We start from the raw sequence: 12,826 nt of genomic DNA, 5'->3' as shown, positions 1-12,826 counted from the left end.
ATTTATTAATTTATGTTTTGGCTGCACCTGGGCCAGGGATCAAACCCACACCACACCAGTGACAGTGCCAGATCCTTAACCCACTGAGCCACCAGGGAACTCCCTAACTCATCTCTCTTGATGACAAACCCAATTCAGTGGTCTAGAATGGAAGTCAGACAACCTTATCTGTAAAGTGCCAAATAGTAAATATTTTCAGTTTTGCAGTCCATTAAGGTCTCTAGCAACGACTCAACTCTGCCGTTGTGGGGTCAGCAGCTTAAACAATATGTAACCAAATAAATGTAGCTGTGTTGCATTAAAACTGTATTTACAGGAGTTCCTGTTGTGGCGAAGTGGAAACAAATTTGACTAGGAACCATGAGGTTGCTAGTGGGTTAAGGATCTGGTATTGCTGTGAGCTGTGGTGTAGGTCCCAGATGCAGCTCGGATCTGGCGTTGCTGTGGCCGTGGTATAGGCCGGCAGCTGCAGCTCCAATTCAACCCCTAGCCTGGGAACCTCCATATGCCGTGGATACAGCCCTAAAAAGCAAAAAACAAAACAAAACAAAACAAAAAACTGTATTTACAAAACAGAAGGTGGGCCAGATTTGGCCCATGGGCCATAGTTTGCCAACCTCTAGAATTAAAAAAAGGACCTGAAATATTCTCTCCCAGATACAATTGCCACATAGTCCTCTGTTCCCGAAGACAGAGGATCCCTTATCATGCACCCATGGAACATTTATAAAAGTCGCATGGTGGGTTCCTTGGTGGCTCAGCAGATAAGGATCCAGGGTTCCCTGCAGAGGTGGCGTGAGTGGCAGCCTGGCAAGAGTTTGATCCCTAGCTGGAGAATTTCTGCATGCCAGGGCACAGCCAAAAAAATAAAAAGCTTGCAAAAATATTATAATACAAGGAAGACTTCAGTAATTTCCTAAAAGTAGGACTACTGCCGATTAAAAGATAATAAAATCAACCATGAGGTGAAAATAAGGGCTGACTTGCATTAAGGGCTCCACGTACTGTGCCAGAAGGTAACTGACTCTTTGCTTCTAGGTATGAAATAATGCACTCGTGCTGGAGAGCTGAGCCCTTGGACCGCCCCACCTTTTCAGTGCTGAGGCTGCAGCTAGAAAAGCTCCTGGAAAGTCTCCCTGAAGTTCGGGACAAAGCGGACGTCATTTACATCAACACACAGTTTCCGGAGAGCTGCGAGGGCTTGGCCGAGGGCTCGGCCCTGGTCCAGCTGGACTTGAACATTGATCCGAACTCTGTAATCGCTTCTTGTGCTTCCGGCGCTGCGGTCAGCGTAGTCACGGCGGAAGTGCACGAGAACAGAGCTGAGGAGGGAAGGTACATCCTCAACGGGGGCAGCGAAGGATGGGAAGATCAGGCTTCTGCCAGCCTGGCCCCGGGGCCAGCGGGAAAGAACGGTACTTTCCCGGAGGACAGACGGGGAAGGAATGGGGCATCCTGGTCCCAGTCGAGCACGCTGCCCTTGGGGAGCCCATCACCAGATGGACTCTTGTTTGCTGACGACTCCTCAGAAGACTCAGAAGTCCTCAAGTGAGGGGAGTTGAGACCTTCCCCCACCAAGGAAATTCCACCTTAACAGAATCCACGGACGCTTGATATTTGGGGTATTTGTCTCCCTTACCAGGGAAACGCCACAGCCCGAAAGCACCACGTGAATGTTGCCAAGTACGTCATCATTTAAAATACGTAATATATATTTATTTAAAGAGAAAATATCTATATGTATATGGTGGAAAGAGACGAAGATATTCTATTTTAATAAAAGATGACATATCTCCTGTCACTTATCTTACAGATCTTAAAATTTAAGCTCTAACAGCCTCATCTCTACGACAGTCCCTGGATGTTAACATTTGCCCAAAGTTGTTTTTCTTAAAGTTCTCTTTCTTTTTCATGACTGTTAAATATTTGTAAAATGAAATGCCATGTTTGACTTTGCTTCTGGTCTTAAGAAAAATCTGATGTTCTCCCACGGATCATCTATTTGTTAAGAATGATTCATTTCGTACTTAAAGGTGCATGACTGATTCATCCTCCAATATGGCTTCCTAATAAAATGTGAATGAGGAAGGAGGTGTAGTACTTACTCCAGACTTGGGAAGACCATGGTCACTGGCTGACTGCCTTTGCAAAGAAATTCCCTTGATGCCTGGTTCTTGATGCAGCTGCTCTGACCATTCCTGGCATTGTTTTATTTTGTTGTTGTTTTTGGGTTTTGTCTTTTTGTCTTTTCTAGGGCTGCATCTGCGGAATATGGAGGTTCCCAGGCTAGGGGTCTAATCAGAGCTGCAGCTGCCAGCCTACACCACAGCCACAGCAACGCAGGATCCGGGCCACTTCTGTGACCTACACCACAGCTCACAGCAATGCCAGATCCTTAACCCACTGAGCGAGGCCAGGGATCGAACCCACAACCTCATGGTTCCTAGTCAGATTCATTAACCACCGCACCACTACAGGAACTCCCTGGCATTGTTTTTTTAAAGATATGGAAAAATCACTCCAGAGAGCCCAGAGGAAGAAGAACAAGAAATATTAAAGGGTTCAAAAATACAATCTGAGTGGAAAGATTTAAAATAAATTGTAAGGGAGTTCCTGCTGTGTCTCAGTGGGCTAAGAACCCAGCTAGTATCTATGAGGATGCGGGTTCGATCCCTGGCCTCAGTGGGTTAAGGATCCAGCCTTGCTGAAACCTGCATGTAGGTCACAGATGAGGCTCACCACAGATGCGGCTTGGCTGCAGCATTGCTGTGGCTGTGGTGTAGGCTGGCAGCTACAGCCCTGATTTAAGCCCTAGCCTGGGAACTTCCATATGCTGCAGGTGTGGCAAATAAAATAATATCATATAAAATAAAATGAAAATAGGAGTTCCCTCGTGGCTCAGCAGATTAAGGAGCCAGCATTGTCATTACTGTGGCTCTTGCTACACCTGTGGCCTGGGTTCGATCCCTGACTTGGGAACTTCCACATGCCAAAAATATAAATAAATAAAATAAATTGTAGAAGAGAGTCCAAGAAGTGAAGCACTTTTCTGTGGGAAGGCATGACTCTTGGGAGGGTGACCCAGGCAGTGGGCGGAAACAAGCTTAGAGCTCAGGACCCCTGAGTTCACGTCCTGGCTCTGCTGGGTCATAACAGCCTTTGCTGGTTGAGCATTTGTCATGTGTCAGGCACTGAATGTGAACTGTACACTTAATCTGTGCATCATTAACATGGGTCCTAGAGCCATCATCATGCATGGAAGCCCAGGCTGGAAAGGTTGGGTAACCTACTGTTACCACATGTGGCCCACATCTCAAGAGGGCTGGAGCCAGAATTCAGAACAAAGTACCTGATTATGGCTAGTTCTGAGTGTGTGATTTGGGAGCCTGTTCCAGAGCTTCTTGGCCTTTTAACTTTATTTCACACATAGATTACACTTACTGTGTGGCCAGGCCTGGCATTTATTTCATCCTTGTAACAACCCTACCAGGTAGGTACTATATTATCTCCACTTCACAGATGGGCAGACTGAGGCAAGAGGAAGCTAACTTAGTCTGCTAGTAAAGCAGTAGACTGATTGGATCAGCTTCAGCTCCCTCAGCCCCCAGAGCAGCCATGTAGGCCCAGGGCCACTGGCATCCTCAGGCCTGTTGCACTTGCAAACAGCCTCACTCAAGCTACCACAGCCTGCAAGAATCCATGTCTGCCCTGGGCTCAGAGGTGTGGCCCTCATTGCCTGGCTCCTGGTCCTAGCTGCCAGTGCAGGTGCCCCAGTCTCAAGGGTCAGCTGGCTCTACTGTTCCTGTGAAATGCTCCAGACAAGAAAGTTCTAAGGGTTGGAAAAGAATCTGCATTGTTATGAGAAATGTCAGCCTCACATTTTTTATCAGTGAATGAAAATAGAAAAGGCTTTTAGATTCTATAGAAAGAATTTTCCACTGTTAGAAATTTTTGAATGGTTTAAAAATCAATAAAAAACTTACAATCACCCACTTGTGCAAATAAAGTTTCTTGTTGATGGCAACTATTGAGAATGTCTTGATCAGGAACTGACTGGTTAATTCAAGCAAAAGAACCCCAAAGTATGTAAAGCAAATATACATAATACATACATACATATATCAAAAGATTAGATGTACCAAAAAAAAAAAAAAAAATCCAGGAGTTCCTGTCGTGGCTCAGTGGTTAACAAATCCGACTAGGAACCATGAGGTTGCGGGTTCGATCCCTGGCCTCGTTCAGTGGGTTAAGGATCCGGCATTGCCATGAGCTATGGTGTAGGTTGCAGACGTGGCTTAGACCCCGCGTTGCTGTGGCTGTGGTGTAGGCTGGTGGCTACAGCTCCGATTAGACCCCTAGCCTGGGAACCTCCATACGCTGGGGGTGTGACCCCAAAAGACAAAAAGACAAAAAAAATCCAAGTTAAAAAGGATTGTTTGCCGCTGTAAGATAATAAGCAGATTGAAAAATGTCCCTAGACATTTCATATACATTTAATGTTACATATCTAAACTAATATGCTTTGTGTTTAATATTTCTAATTTTAATTACATAATGTAAACAGATACATAAGGAATAGTTCTGTTTGCTCAGCATATGCTGTGTGGCCTGAGAAGGGCTGGGAAGCCTGGGCCAGTTCTGCCCTAAAGAGAAAGCTGTGGCTTCTGGCTCTTCCTGAGACATTAACAAAGTGGAGAAATTCATTTCATTCAACCCACAGTGATACACCAGGGCCTTGGATAAATGGGACAAGCTAGGCAGCACCTCCCATCTCAGCTTCCTTTTCCCAAGAGGAGAATGGAGCTGGCCTACCAATGTTCAGACACTTAAAATCTCCCTGAGAACATCAGAACCACCGAGTTCTTCCAGCCGCATTGCAAGGTTTGAAAGAACTAATTCTCAGAGGAGCCAATGCCAGCAAACTTGTGCAGTCTTTTGAGCATGAACTGAAAATAGCCTTTCAAGCTCTCTTTTGTATAAACTCAAATTACTTTTGTAAGTGGCTCTTATGGACAAAAAGTGGGAGAGAGGAAACAGGGAGAAACAAGGCAAGTCATTCTCTTTGGCTGGGGGACATGGCTGGGGAGGGCAAGAGAAAGAAACAAACACCGGAAATACTCACTTGTGACCTACAGGTTGAGACTAGGTCTTGTCTTGGGAAGGTTTTTTTTTTCTTCCCTTTCTTCCTTCCCTCCCTACCTCCCTCCTTTCCTTTTTCTTTTTCCTTTTCTTTTCTCCTCCCGCCTCTTTCTGGCCTTTCTTTCTTTTTTCTTTTACTTTTTTCTCTTTAGGGCCGCACCTGCAGCAAATGGAAGTTCCTGGGCCAAGGGTTGAATCGGAGCTGCAGCTGCCAGTCTGCACCACAGCCACAGCAACGCCAGATCTGAGCTGCACCTGTGACCTACGCTGCAGCTTGCGGCAACACCAGATCCTTTAAAGCACTGAGCGAGGCCAGGGATTGAACCTGCATCCCCAAGGATACTAGGTGGATTCTTAACCTGCTGAGCCACAATGGGAACTCCTGGGCTTTCTTTCTGAACTGAAAAAGAGCAGTGAGGATCAGGGCTTCATGATTCAGGCCGCACAGCTGGCAGCAAAGGCTAAACAGGAACCAGTCCCATGGGCACTCTTGGGCAGGTCACTTTGCTCTCCTGGGGCCCACATGTCCATCATCGTGCAATAAAGATAGCAACGCCTTCTGCACCCCTCTGGGTAGTTGGGTAGGAAGGGGAAGCAGCAAAGTCTTTGAAAGAATATTATACTTGTTATTCAGGCTTTTCCCAGATAGAGGCTTCTCCCCATTTCATTCCTTATGCAGTGCAAACTCACCATTTGTCACAGTAGAAAAACTGTCCTTGATGAGTTTATCAACTCTCTCCAAAGTAATGCAAACTAACTCAAAAAGAAAAGGATTTGGAGTCCCCACTGTGGTGCAAAGGGATCAGCGGCATCTTGGGAGCATTGGAAGGCAGGTTCCATCCCTAACCCTGCACAGTGGAGTAAGGATCTGGTATTGCCACAGCTGCAGCTTAGGTCACAATTGCAACTGGGATCTGATCCCTGGCCCAGAAATTCAATATGCTGCATGGTGGCCAAAAAGAAAAAAATAACAGGAGAGAGAGAAAAAGAAAAGGATTTAACCTTTGCCAACAGAGAAGCTGGTAGAGTGAAGGGGCCTGGGCCTCATTAAGGCTGGCAGCTCCCTGCACATCACTGATCCCAGATGCCTCTCCTAGCCATCTCATCCTGGAGGTTTTGGGTTTGTTTTGTGTGTGGGTGTTTTTTTTTTTTTTATTTTTTTATTTTTTTTGTCTCTTTAGGGCCACATCTGAGGCATATGGAGGTTCCCAGGCTAGGGGTCAAATAGGAGCTGTAGCTGCTTGTCTACACCACAGTCACAGCAATGTGGGATCCAAGCCATGTCTGCAACCTACACCACAGCTCACAGCAACACTGAATCCTTAATCCACTGAGCAAGGCCAGGGATTGAACCTGCGTTCTCGTGGATACTGGTCAGATTTGTTTCCGCTGAGCCACAAAGGGAACTCCTCATCCTGGAGTTTTGAGCCATGGTGCCCATTCTCTCTCCATATGTAGGTGATGGCAAGCAGTGGTGGCCTTATCAGCAGGATTTGGGGACCTAAGATGTCAGTACCCTCCATGGGAGTCCCTCCCTCTGCCTCTCAGTTCCCCAGACCAAACAGAGTTTCCTACTCAGGAAACTGGCCAAACCACAGCCCTTATCTTACAAATCAGGTCAATTCTGACCAGACTTCTCCTGACTCATGAAAGCAAAGACCTCTGTAACTTCTCCTGGTCAATGGCAAAAGCGAGTCGTAACTTCTGCTAAGTCAATGGGAAAATAACTGACCTCAACATAAACCAGTTATAACAGCAACTTAACTTCTCTAAAGACATTTAGGCAACCTTGCATGACAAATAAGAAAACGGGAAGCTTTACTTTCTTTAGTGAACATCTCAGTACCGTGTAATATTTCTATATGTAGATTTTTTTCTCCCTTGAAAAGCTCTAAGAGCAAAATTAAAACTGCCAATTCTATTTAACTTAAAAAAACATGTCTAAATTACTTTATTTACTTATCAATTTATTATTTTTGGTCATGCCACAGTATGGGATAATTCCTGGGCCTAAGATTGAACTCATGCCACAGCAACAACCCAAGCTGTGACAACACCAGATCCTTAACCTGCTGTACCACAAAGGAACTCCTATTTATTTATATTTTAATGTAATGATTATTTCTTTTTTTTTTTCTTTTTTTTTTGTCTTTTGTCTTTTTGTCTTTTGTTGTTGTTGTTGTTGTTGTTGCTATTTCTTGTGCCACTCCCACGGCATATGGAGGTTCCCAGGCTAGGGGTTGAATCGGAGCTGTAGCCACCGGCCTACGCCAGAGCCACAGCAACACGGGGTCTAAGCCACGTATGCAACCTACACCACAGCTCACGGCAATGCCGGATCCTTAACCCACTGAGCAAGGGCAGGGACCGAATCCGCAACCTCATGGTTCCTAGTCGGATTCGTTAACCACTGCGCCACAACGGGAACTCCGTAATGATTATTTCTAAAAACCATCACCCAAAGATCACTATTTTAAAATATTTTCATATATAATATCTTTTACTAAAATGTAAATTCCACATATAGATATTTGTAAGATACTTGAGAATGACATATATTAACCTCCTAAGGACACAATAATTTAAAATTCACCAGTGGATTTGAGACTGCACAACTATAAATTCTAACCAAGGAAGTGTTTTTGGACCTCAGCCATGTGAAGGCACATACAATCAACTCACCCATTCAAACGATATTCACTGAGAATATTGGTGAATGTTCAGACTATATTCTGAACAGAATTGGGACATCAGGATTTGCAAACACAGCCATGTAGACCTTGCTGTCTTGGATAACTGTCCAGAGGAGGGAACAGATGGCTTCAAATGAATACTTTCTTTTAAAGAAGATTCCTCAATTAAGAGAAGATATGAACAGTAATGCAGATGCCCTCAGAAAGGAACTAGAAAATATAAGGAAGAGTCAAGAAAAACTAGAAAATTCATTTGCAGAGATACAAACTGAGCTAAGGGCAGTAAAAACCAGAATGAATAATGCAGAAGAACGAATTAGTGATGTGGAAGATAGAATAATGGAAATCACCCAAACAGGACAGCAGACAGAAAACAAAATGAAAAAACATGAAAGCAATATAAGAGACCTATGGGATAATATAAAGCAGGCCAATCTACACATAATAGGAATTCCAGAAGGAGTAGAAAAAGATAAGGGGATGGAAAATATATTTGAAGAAATTATCACTGGAAACTTCCCAAATCTAAAGGATACTGATTTCAAGATACAGGAAGCACAGAGGGCACCAAACAAGTTGAACCTAAATAGACCCACACCAAGACACATTATAATAAAAATGGCAAAAGTTAATGATAAAGAGAGGATCCTAAAGGCAGCAACAGAAAAGCAAAATCTTACCTATAAGGGAACCCCCATAAGGTTATCAGCTGATTTCTCCACAGGAACCCTACAGGCCAGGAGAGAATGGCAAGAGATAATTAAAGTGCTAAAAGGAAAAAATATGCAACCTAGAATACTCTATCCAGCAAGAATATCATTTAAAATGGAAGGGGAAATAAAAATTTTTTCCAACAAACAAAAGCTAAAAGAATACAGCAATACAAAACCCAGGCTAAAAGAAATATTGAAAGGGCTTCTCTAAACCAAAAAGAAAGGAATGAAAGAAAGGGAAGAAAAAGAAAAAAAAAAAAAAGAGGAAGAACTAGGATTGAGGAAACCACAATCAAAGAGCAGTCACTCAAATAAGCCAGCATACAGATTTAATCATGAACATGTTTAAAACAAAATAAAATTAAAAAGAAAAAAAGAGTCATCAAAATCATAAAATGTGGGCAAGGGTAGTAAGGAAATAAATAGACTCTTTTTAAAAAATTTTTTTCCTTTTCTTTTTTTTTTTGTTTCTCTTCTTAATTTTAGTACAGTAATGAAGTGTTTGAACCTACAGGACCATCAGGCTAAAACACACAATTATAGGAAGGGGTTAGCATACTTAAAAAACAGGGCAACCACAAATCAAAACCAAACATTGCATTCGCAAAAAATAAAAAAATAAATAAAAAATAAAACACTCAAGCAGAAAATAATCGCAGACCATCCAACCAAAAAAAGAAAGGAAGAATGGAGAATCATAGAATCCACTCGAACAGGAGATTTAAAATGGCAATAAATAATCATCTATCAATTATCACCTTAAAAGTCAATGGACTGAATGCTCCAATCAAAAGACACAGAGTGGCTGAGTGGATAAAAAAGCAAAAACCTTCAATCTGCTGCCTACAAGCTACTCACCTTAAGACAAAGGACACATATAGATTGAAAGTAAAGAGGTGGGGAAAAATATTTCATTCCAATAGACATGACAGGAAAGCAGGAGTTGCAATAGTCATGTCAGACAAAATAGACTTTAAAACAAAAGACATAAAGAAAGACAAAGAAGGACACTATTTAATGATTAAGGGATCCATCCAAGGAGAAGATGTTACTATCGTCAACATATATGCCCCAAATACAGGAGCACCTAGATACATACAACAAATATTAACAGACATAAAGGGAGAAATTGGAGGGAATGCAATCATAGTAGGAGACTTTAATACCCCACTCACATCAATGGACAGATCCTCTAGACAGAAAACCAATAAAGCAACAGAGATCCTAAAGGAAACAATAGAAAAGTTAGACTTAATTGACATCTTCAGGACACTACATCCAAAAAAATCACAATACACATTCTTCTCAAGTGCGCATGGAATATTCTCAAGAATTGACCACATATTGGGGCACAAAGCTAACTTCAACAAATTTAGGAGCATAGAAATTATCTCAAGTATCTTCTCTGACCACAATGGCATGAAACTAGAAATCAACCATGGGAAAAGAAATGAGAAAAAACCTACTACATGGAGACTAAACAACATGCTACTAAAAAACCAATGGGTCAATGAGGAAATCAACAAGGAAATTGAAAAATACCTTGAGACAAACGATAATGAAGACACAACCTCTCAAAATTTATGGGACGCCACAAAAGCAGTGCTCAGAGGGAAATTCATAGCAATACAGGCCTTCCTCAAAAAAGAAGAAAGATCTCAAATTGACAACTTAACCCTCCACCTAAACGAATTAGAAAAAGAAGAACAAAAAAGACCTAAAGTCAGCAGAAGGAAGGAAATTATAAAGATCAAAGAGGAAATCAATAAAATAGAGATTCGAAAAACAATAGAGAAAATTAATAAAACCAAGAGCTGGTTCTTTGAAAAGGTAAACAAAATTGACAAACCCCTGGCTAGACTCACTAAGAAGAGAAGAGAAAGAACAAAATTAGAAATGAAAAAGGAGAAATCACAACAGATACTGCAGAAATACAAAATAACATAAGAGAATACTATGAACAACTATATGCCAACAAATTGGACAATCTGGAAGAAATGGACAATTTTCTAGAATCTTACAGCCTTCCAAAACTGAATCAAGAAGAAACACACCAACTGAACAGACTGATCACTAGAAATGAAATTGAATATGTCATAAAAACACTCCCTACAAATAAAAGTCCAGGACCAGATGGCTTCACAGGTGAATTCTACCAAACAAGGAGGAAATTATACCCATCCTCTTTAAACTTTTTCAAAAGGTTGAAGAAGAAGAAGGAACACTCCCAAAGACATTCTATGATGCCACCATCACCCTAATTCCAAAACCAGACAAAGATACCACCAAAAAAGAAAACTATCAGCCAATATCTTTGATGAATATAGAGGCAAAAATTCTCAACAAAATCTTAGCCAACCAAATCCAACAACATATCAAAAAGATCATACACCATGACCAGGTGGGCTTCATCCCAGGTTCACAAGGTTGACATTAACAAAAGAAAAGTCAAAAACCATATGATCGTCTCAATAGATGCAGAAAAAAGCATTTGACAAAGTCCAACATCCACTGATGATCAAAACTCTCACCAAAGTGGGTATAGAGGGAACATTCCTTAACACAATCAAAGCCATTTATGATAAACCCACAGCAAATATAATACTCAATGGAGAAAAACTGAAAGCCTTCTCACTCAAATCTGGAACAAGACAGGGATGCCCACTCTCACCACTGCTATTCAACATAGTTTTGGAAGTCCTAGCCACAGCAATTAGACAAACAAAAGAAATAAAAGGCATCCAAATAGGAAGAGAAGAGATAAAACTGTCACTCTATGGAGACGATATGATACCATCCATAGAAAACCCTAAGGACTCAACCCAAAAACTACTTGAACTGATTAATAAATTCAGCAAAGTAGCAGGATATAAGATTAACATTCAGAAATCAGTCGTGTTTCTGTATACCAACAATGAAATATTAGAAAAGGAATACAAAAATACGATAACTTTTAAAATTGCACCTCAAAAAATCAAATACCTAGGAATACACCTGACCAAGGAGGTAAAGGACTTATATGCCAAGAACTACAAAACTTTAATCAAAGAAATTAAAAAAGATGTAAAGAAATGAAAATATATTCCATGCTCCTGGATTGGAAAAATCAATATTGTAAAAATGGCCATTCTATCCAAAGCAATCTACAGATCCAAGGCAATCCCTATCAAATGACCCATGACAGTTTTCACAGAACTAGAACAAACAATCCAAACATTTATATGGAACCACAAAAGACCCAGAATCGCCAAAGCAATCCTGAGAAACAACCAAGCAGGGGGCATAACTCTCCCAGACTTCAAGAAATATTACAAAGCCACAGTCATCAAAACAGTGTGGTACTGGTATCAAAACAGACACACAGACCAATGGAACAGAATAGAGAACCCAGAAATAAACCCTGACACCTATGGTCAATTAATCTTTGGCAAGGGAGGCAAGAACATAAAATGGGAAAAAGAAAGTCTATTCAGCAAGCATTGCTGGGAAACCTGGACAGCTGCATGCAAAGCAATGAAATTAGAACACATCCTCACACCATGCACAAAAATAAATTCAAAATGGCTGAAAGTCTTAAATATAAGATAAGACACCATCAAACTCCTGGAAGGGAACATAGGCAAAACACTCTCTGACATCAACCTCATGAATATTTTCCCAGGACAGTCTCCCAAAGCAACAGAAATAAGAGCAAAAATAAACCCATGGGACCTCATCAAACTGAAAAGCTTTTGCACAGCAAAGGAAACCAAAAAGAAAACAAAAAGACAACTTACACAATGGCAGAAAATAGTTTCAAACTATGCAACGGACAAGGGCTTAATGTCTAGAATATATAAGCAACTTACACAACAGCAAAAAAGCCAATCACCCAATGGAAAAATGGGCAAAAGACCTGAATAGACATTTCTCCAAGGAAGATATACAGATGGCCAACAAGCACATAGAAAATGCTCAACATCACTGATTATAAGAGAACTGCAAATCAAAACTACCATGAGATACCACCTCACACCACTCAGAATGGCCATCATTAATAAGTCCACAAATAACAAGTGCTGGAGGGGTTGTGGAGAAAAGGGAACCCTCCTGAACTGTTGGTGGGAATGTAAACTGGTACAGCCACTATGGAGAACAGTTTGGAGATACCTTAGAAATCTATACATAGAACTTCCATATGACCCTGCAATCCCACTCTTGGGCATATATCCAGACAAAAGTTTCCTTGAAAAAGACACATGCACCCGCATGTTCATTGCAGCACTGTTCACAATAGCCAGG

The 12,826-nt window shown here is 41.5% G+C and overlaps 1 protein-coding gene across 1 annotated transcript in view; it reads left to right on the top strand.

Moving 5' to 3' along the window:
* Nucleotides 1-3,988, top strand: part of MERTK (MER proto-oncogene, tyrosine kinase) — a 134,024-nt gene extending 130,036 nt beyond the window's left edge. The window contains exon 19 of the mRNA XM_021087030.1: nt 1,039-3,988. Coding sequence (XP_020942689.1) covers nt 1,039-1,552 — 514 coding nt within the window. The 3' untranslated portion in view covers nt 1,553-3,988. The remainder of the gene's footprint in view (nt 1-1,038) is intronic.

The sequence above is a fragment of the Sus scrofa genome, chromosome 3 (genome assembly GCF_000003025.6).
Source record: "Sus scrofa isolate TJ Tabasco breed Duroc chromosome 3, Sscrofa11.1, whole genome shotgun sequence".
Classification (NCBI taxonomy): Eukaryota; Metazoa; Chordata; class Mammalia; order Artiodactyla; family Suidae; genus Sus; species Sus scrofa.
The sequence above is the reverse complement of the archived record's forward strand: the minus strand, read 5'-3'. Positions and strand labels throughout refer to the sequence as shown.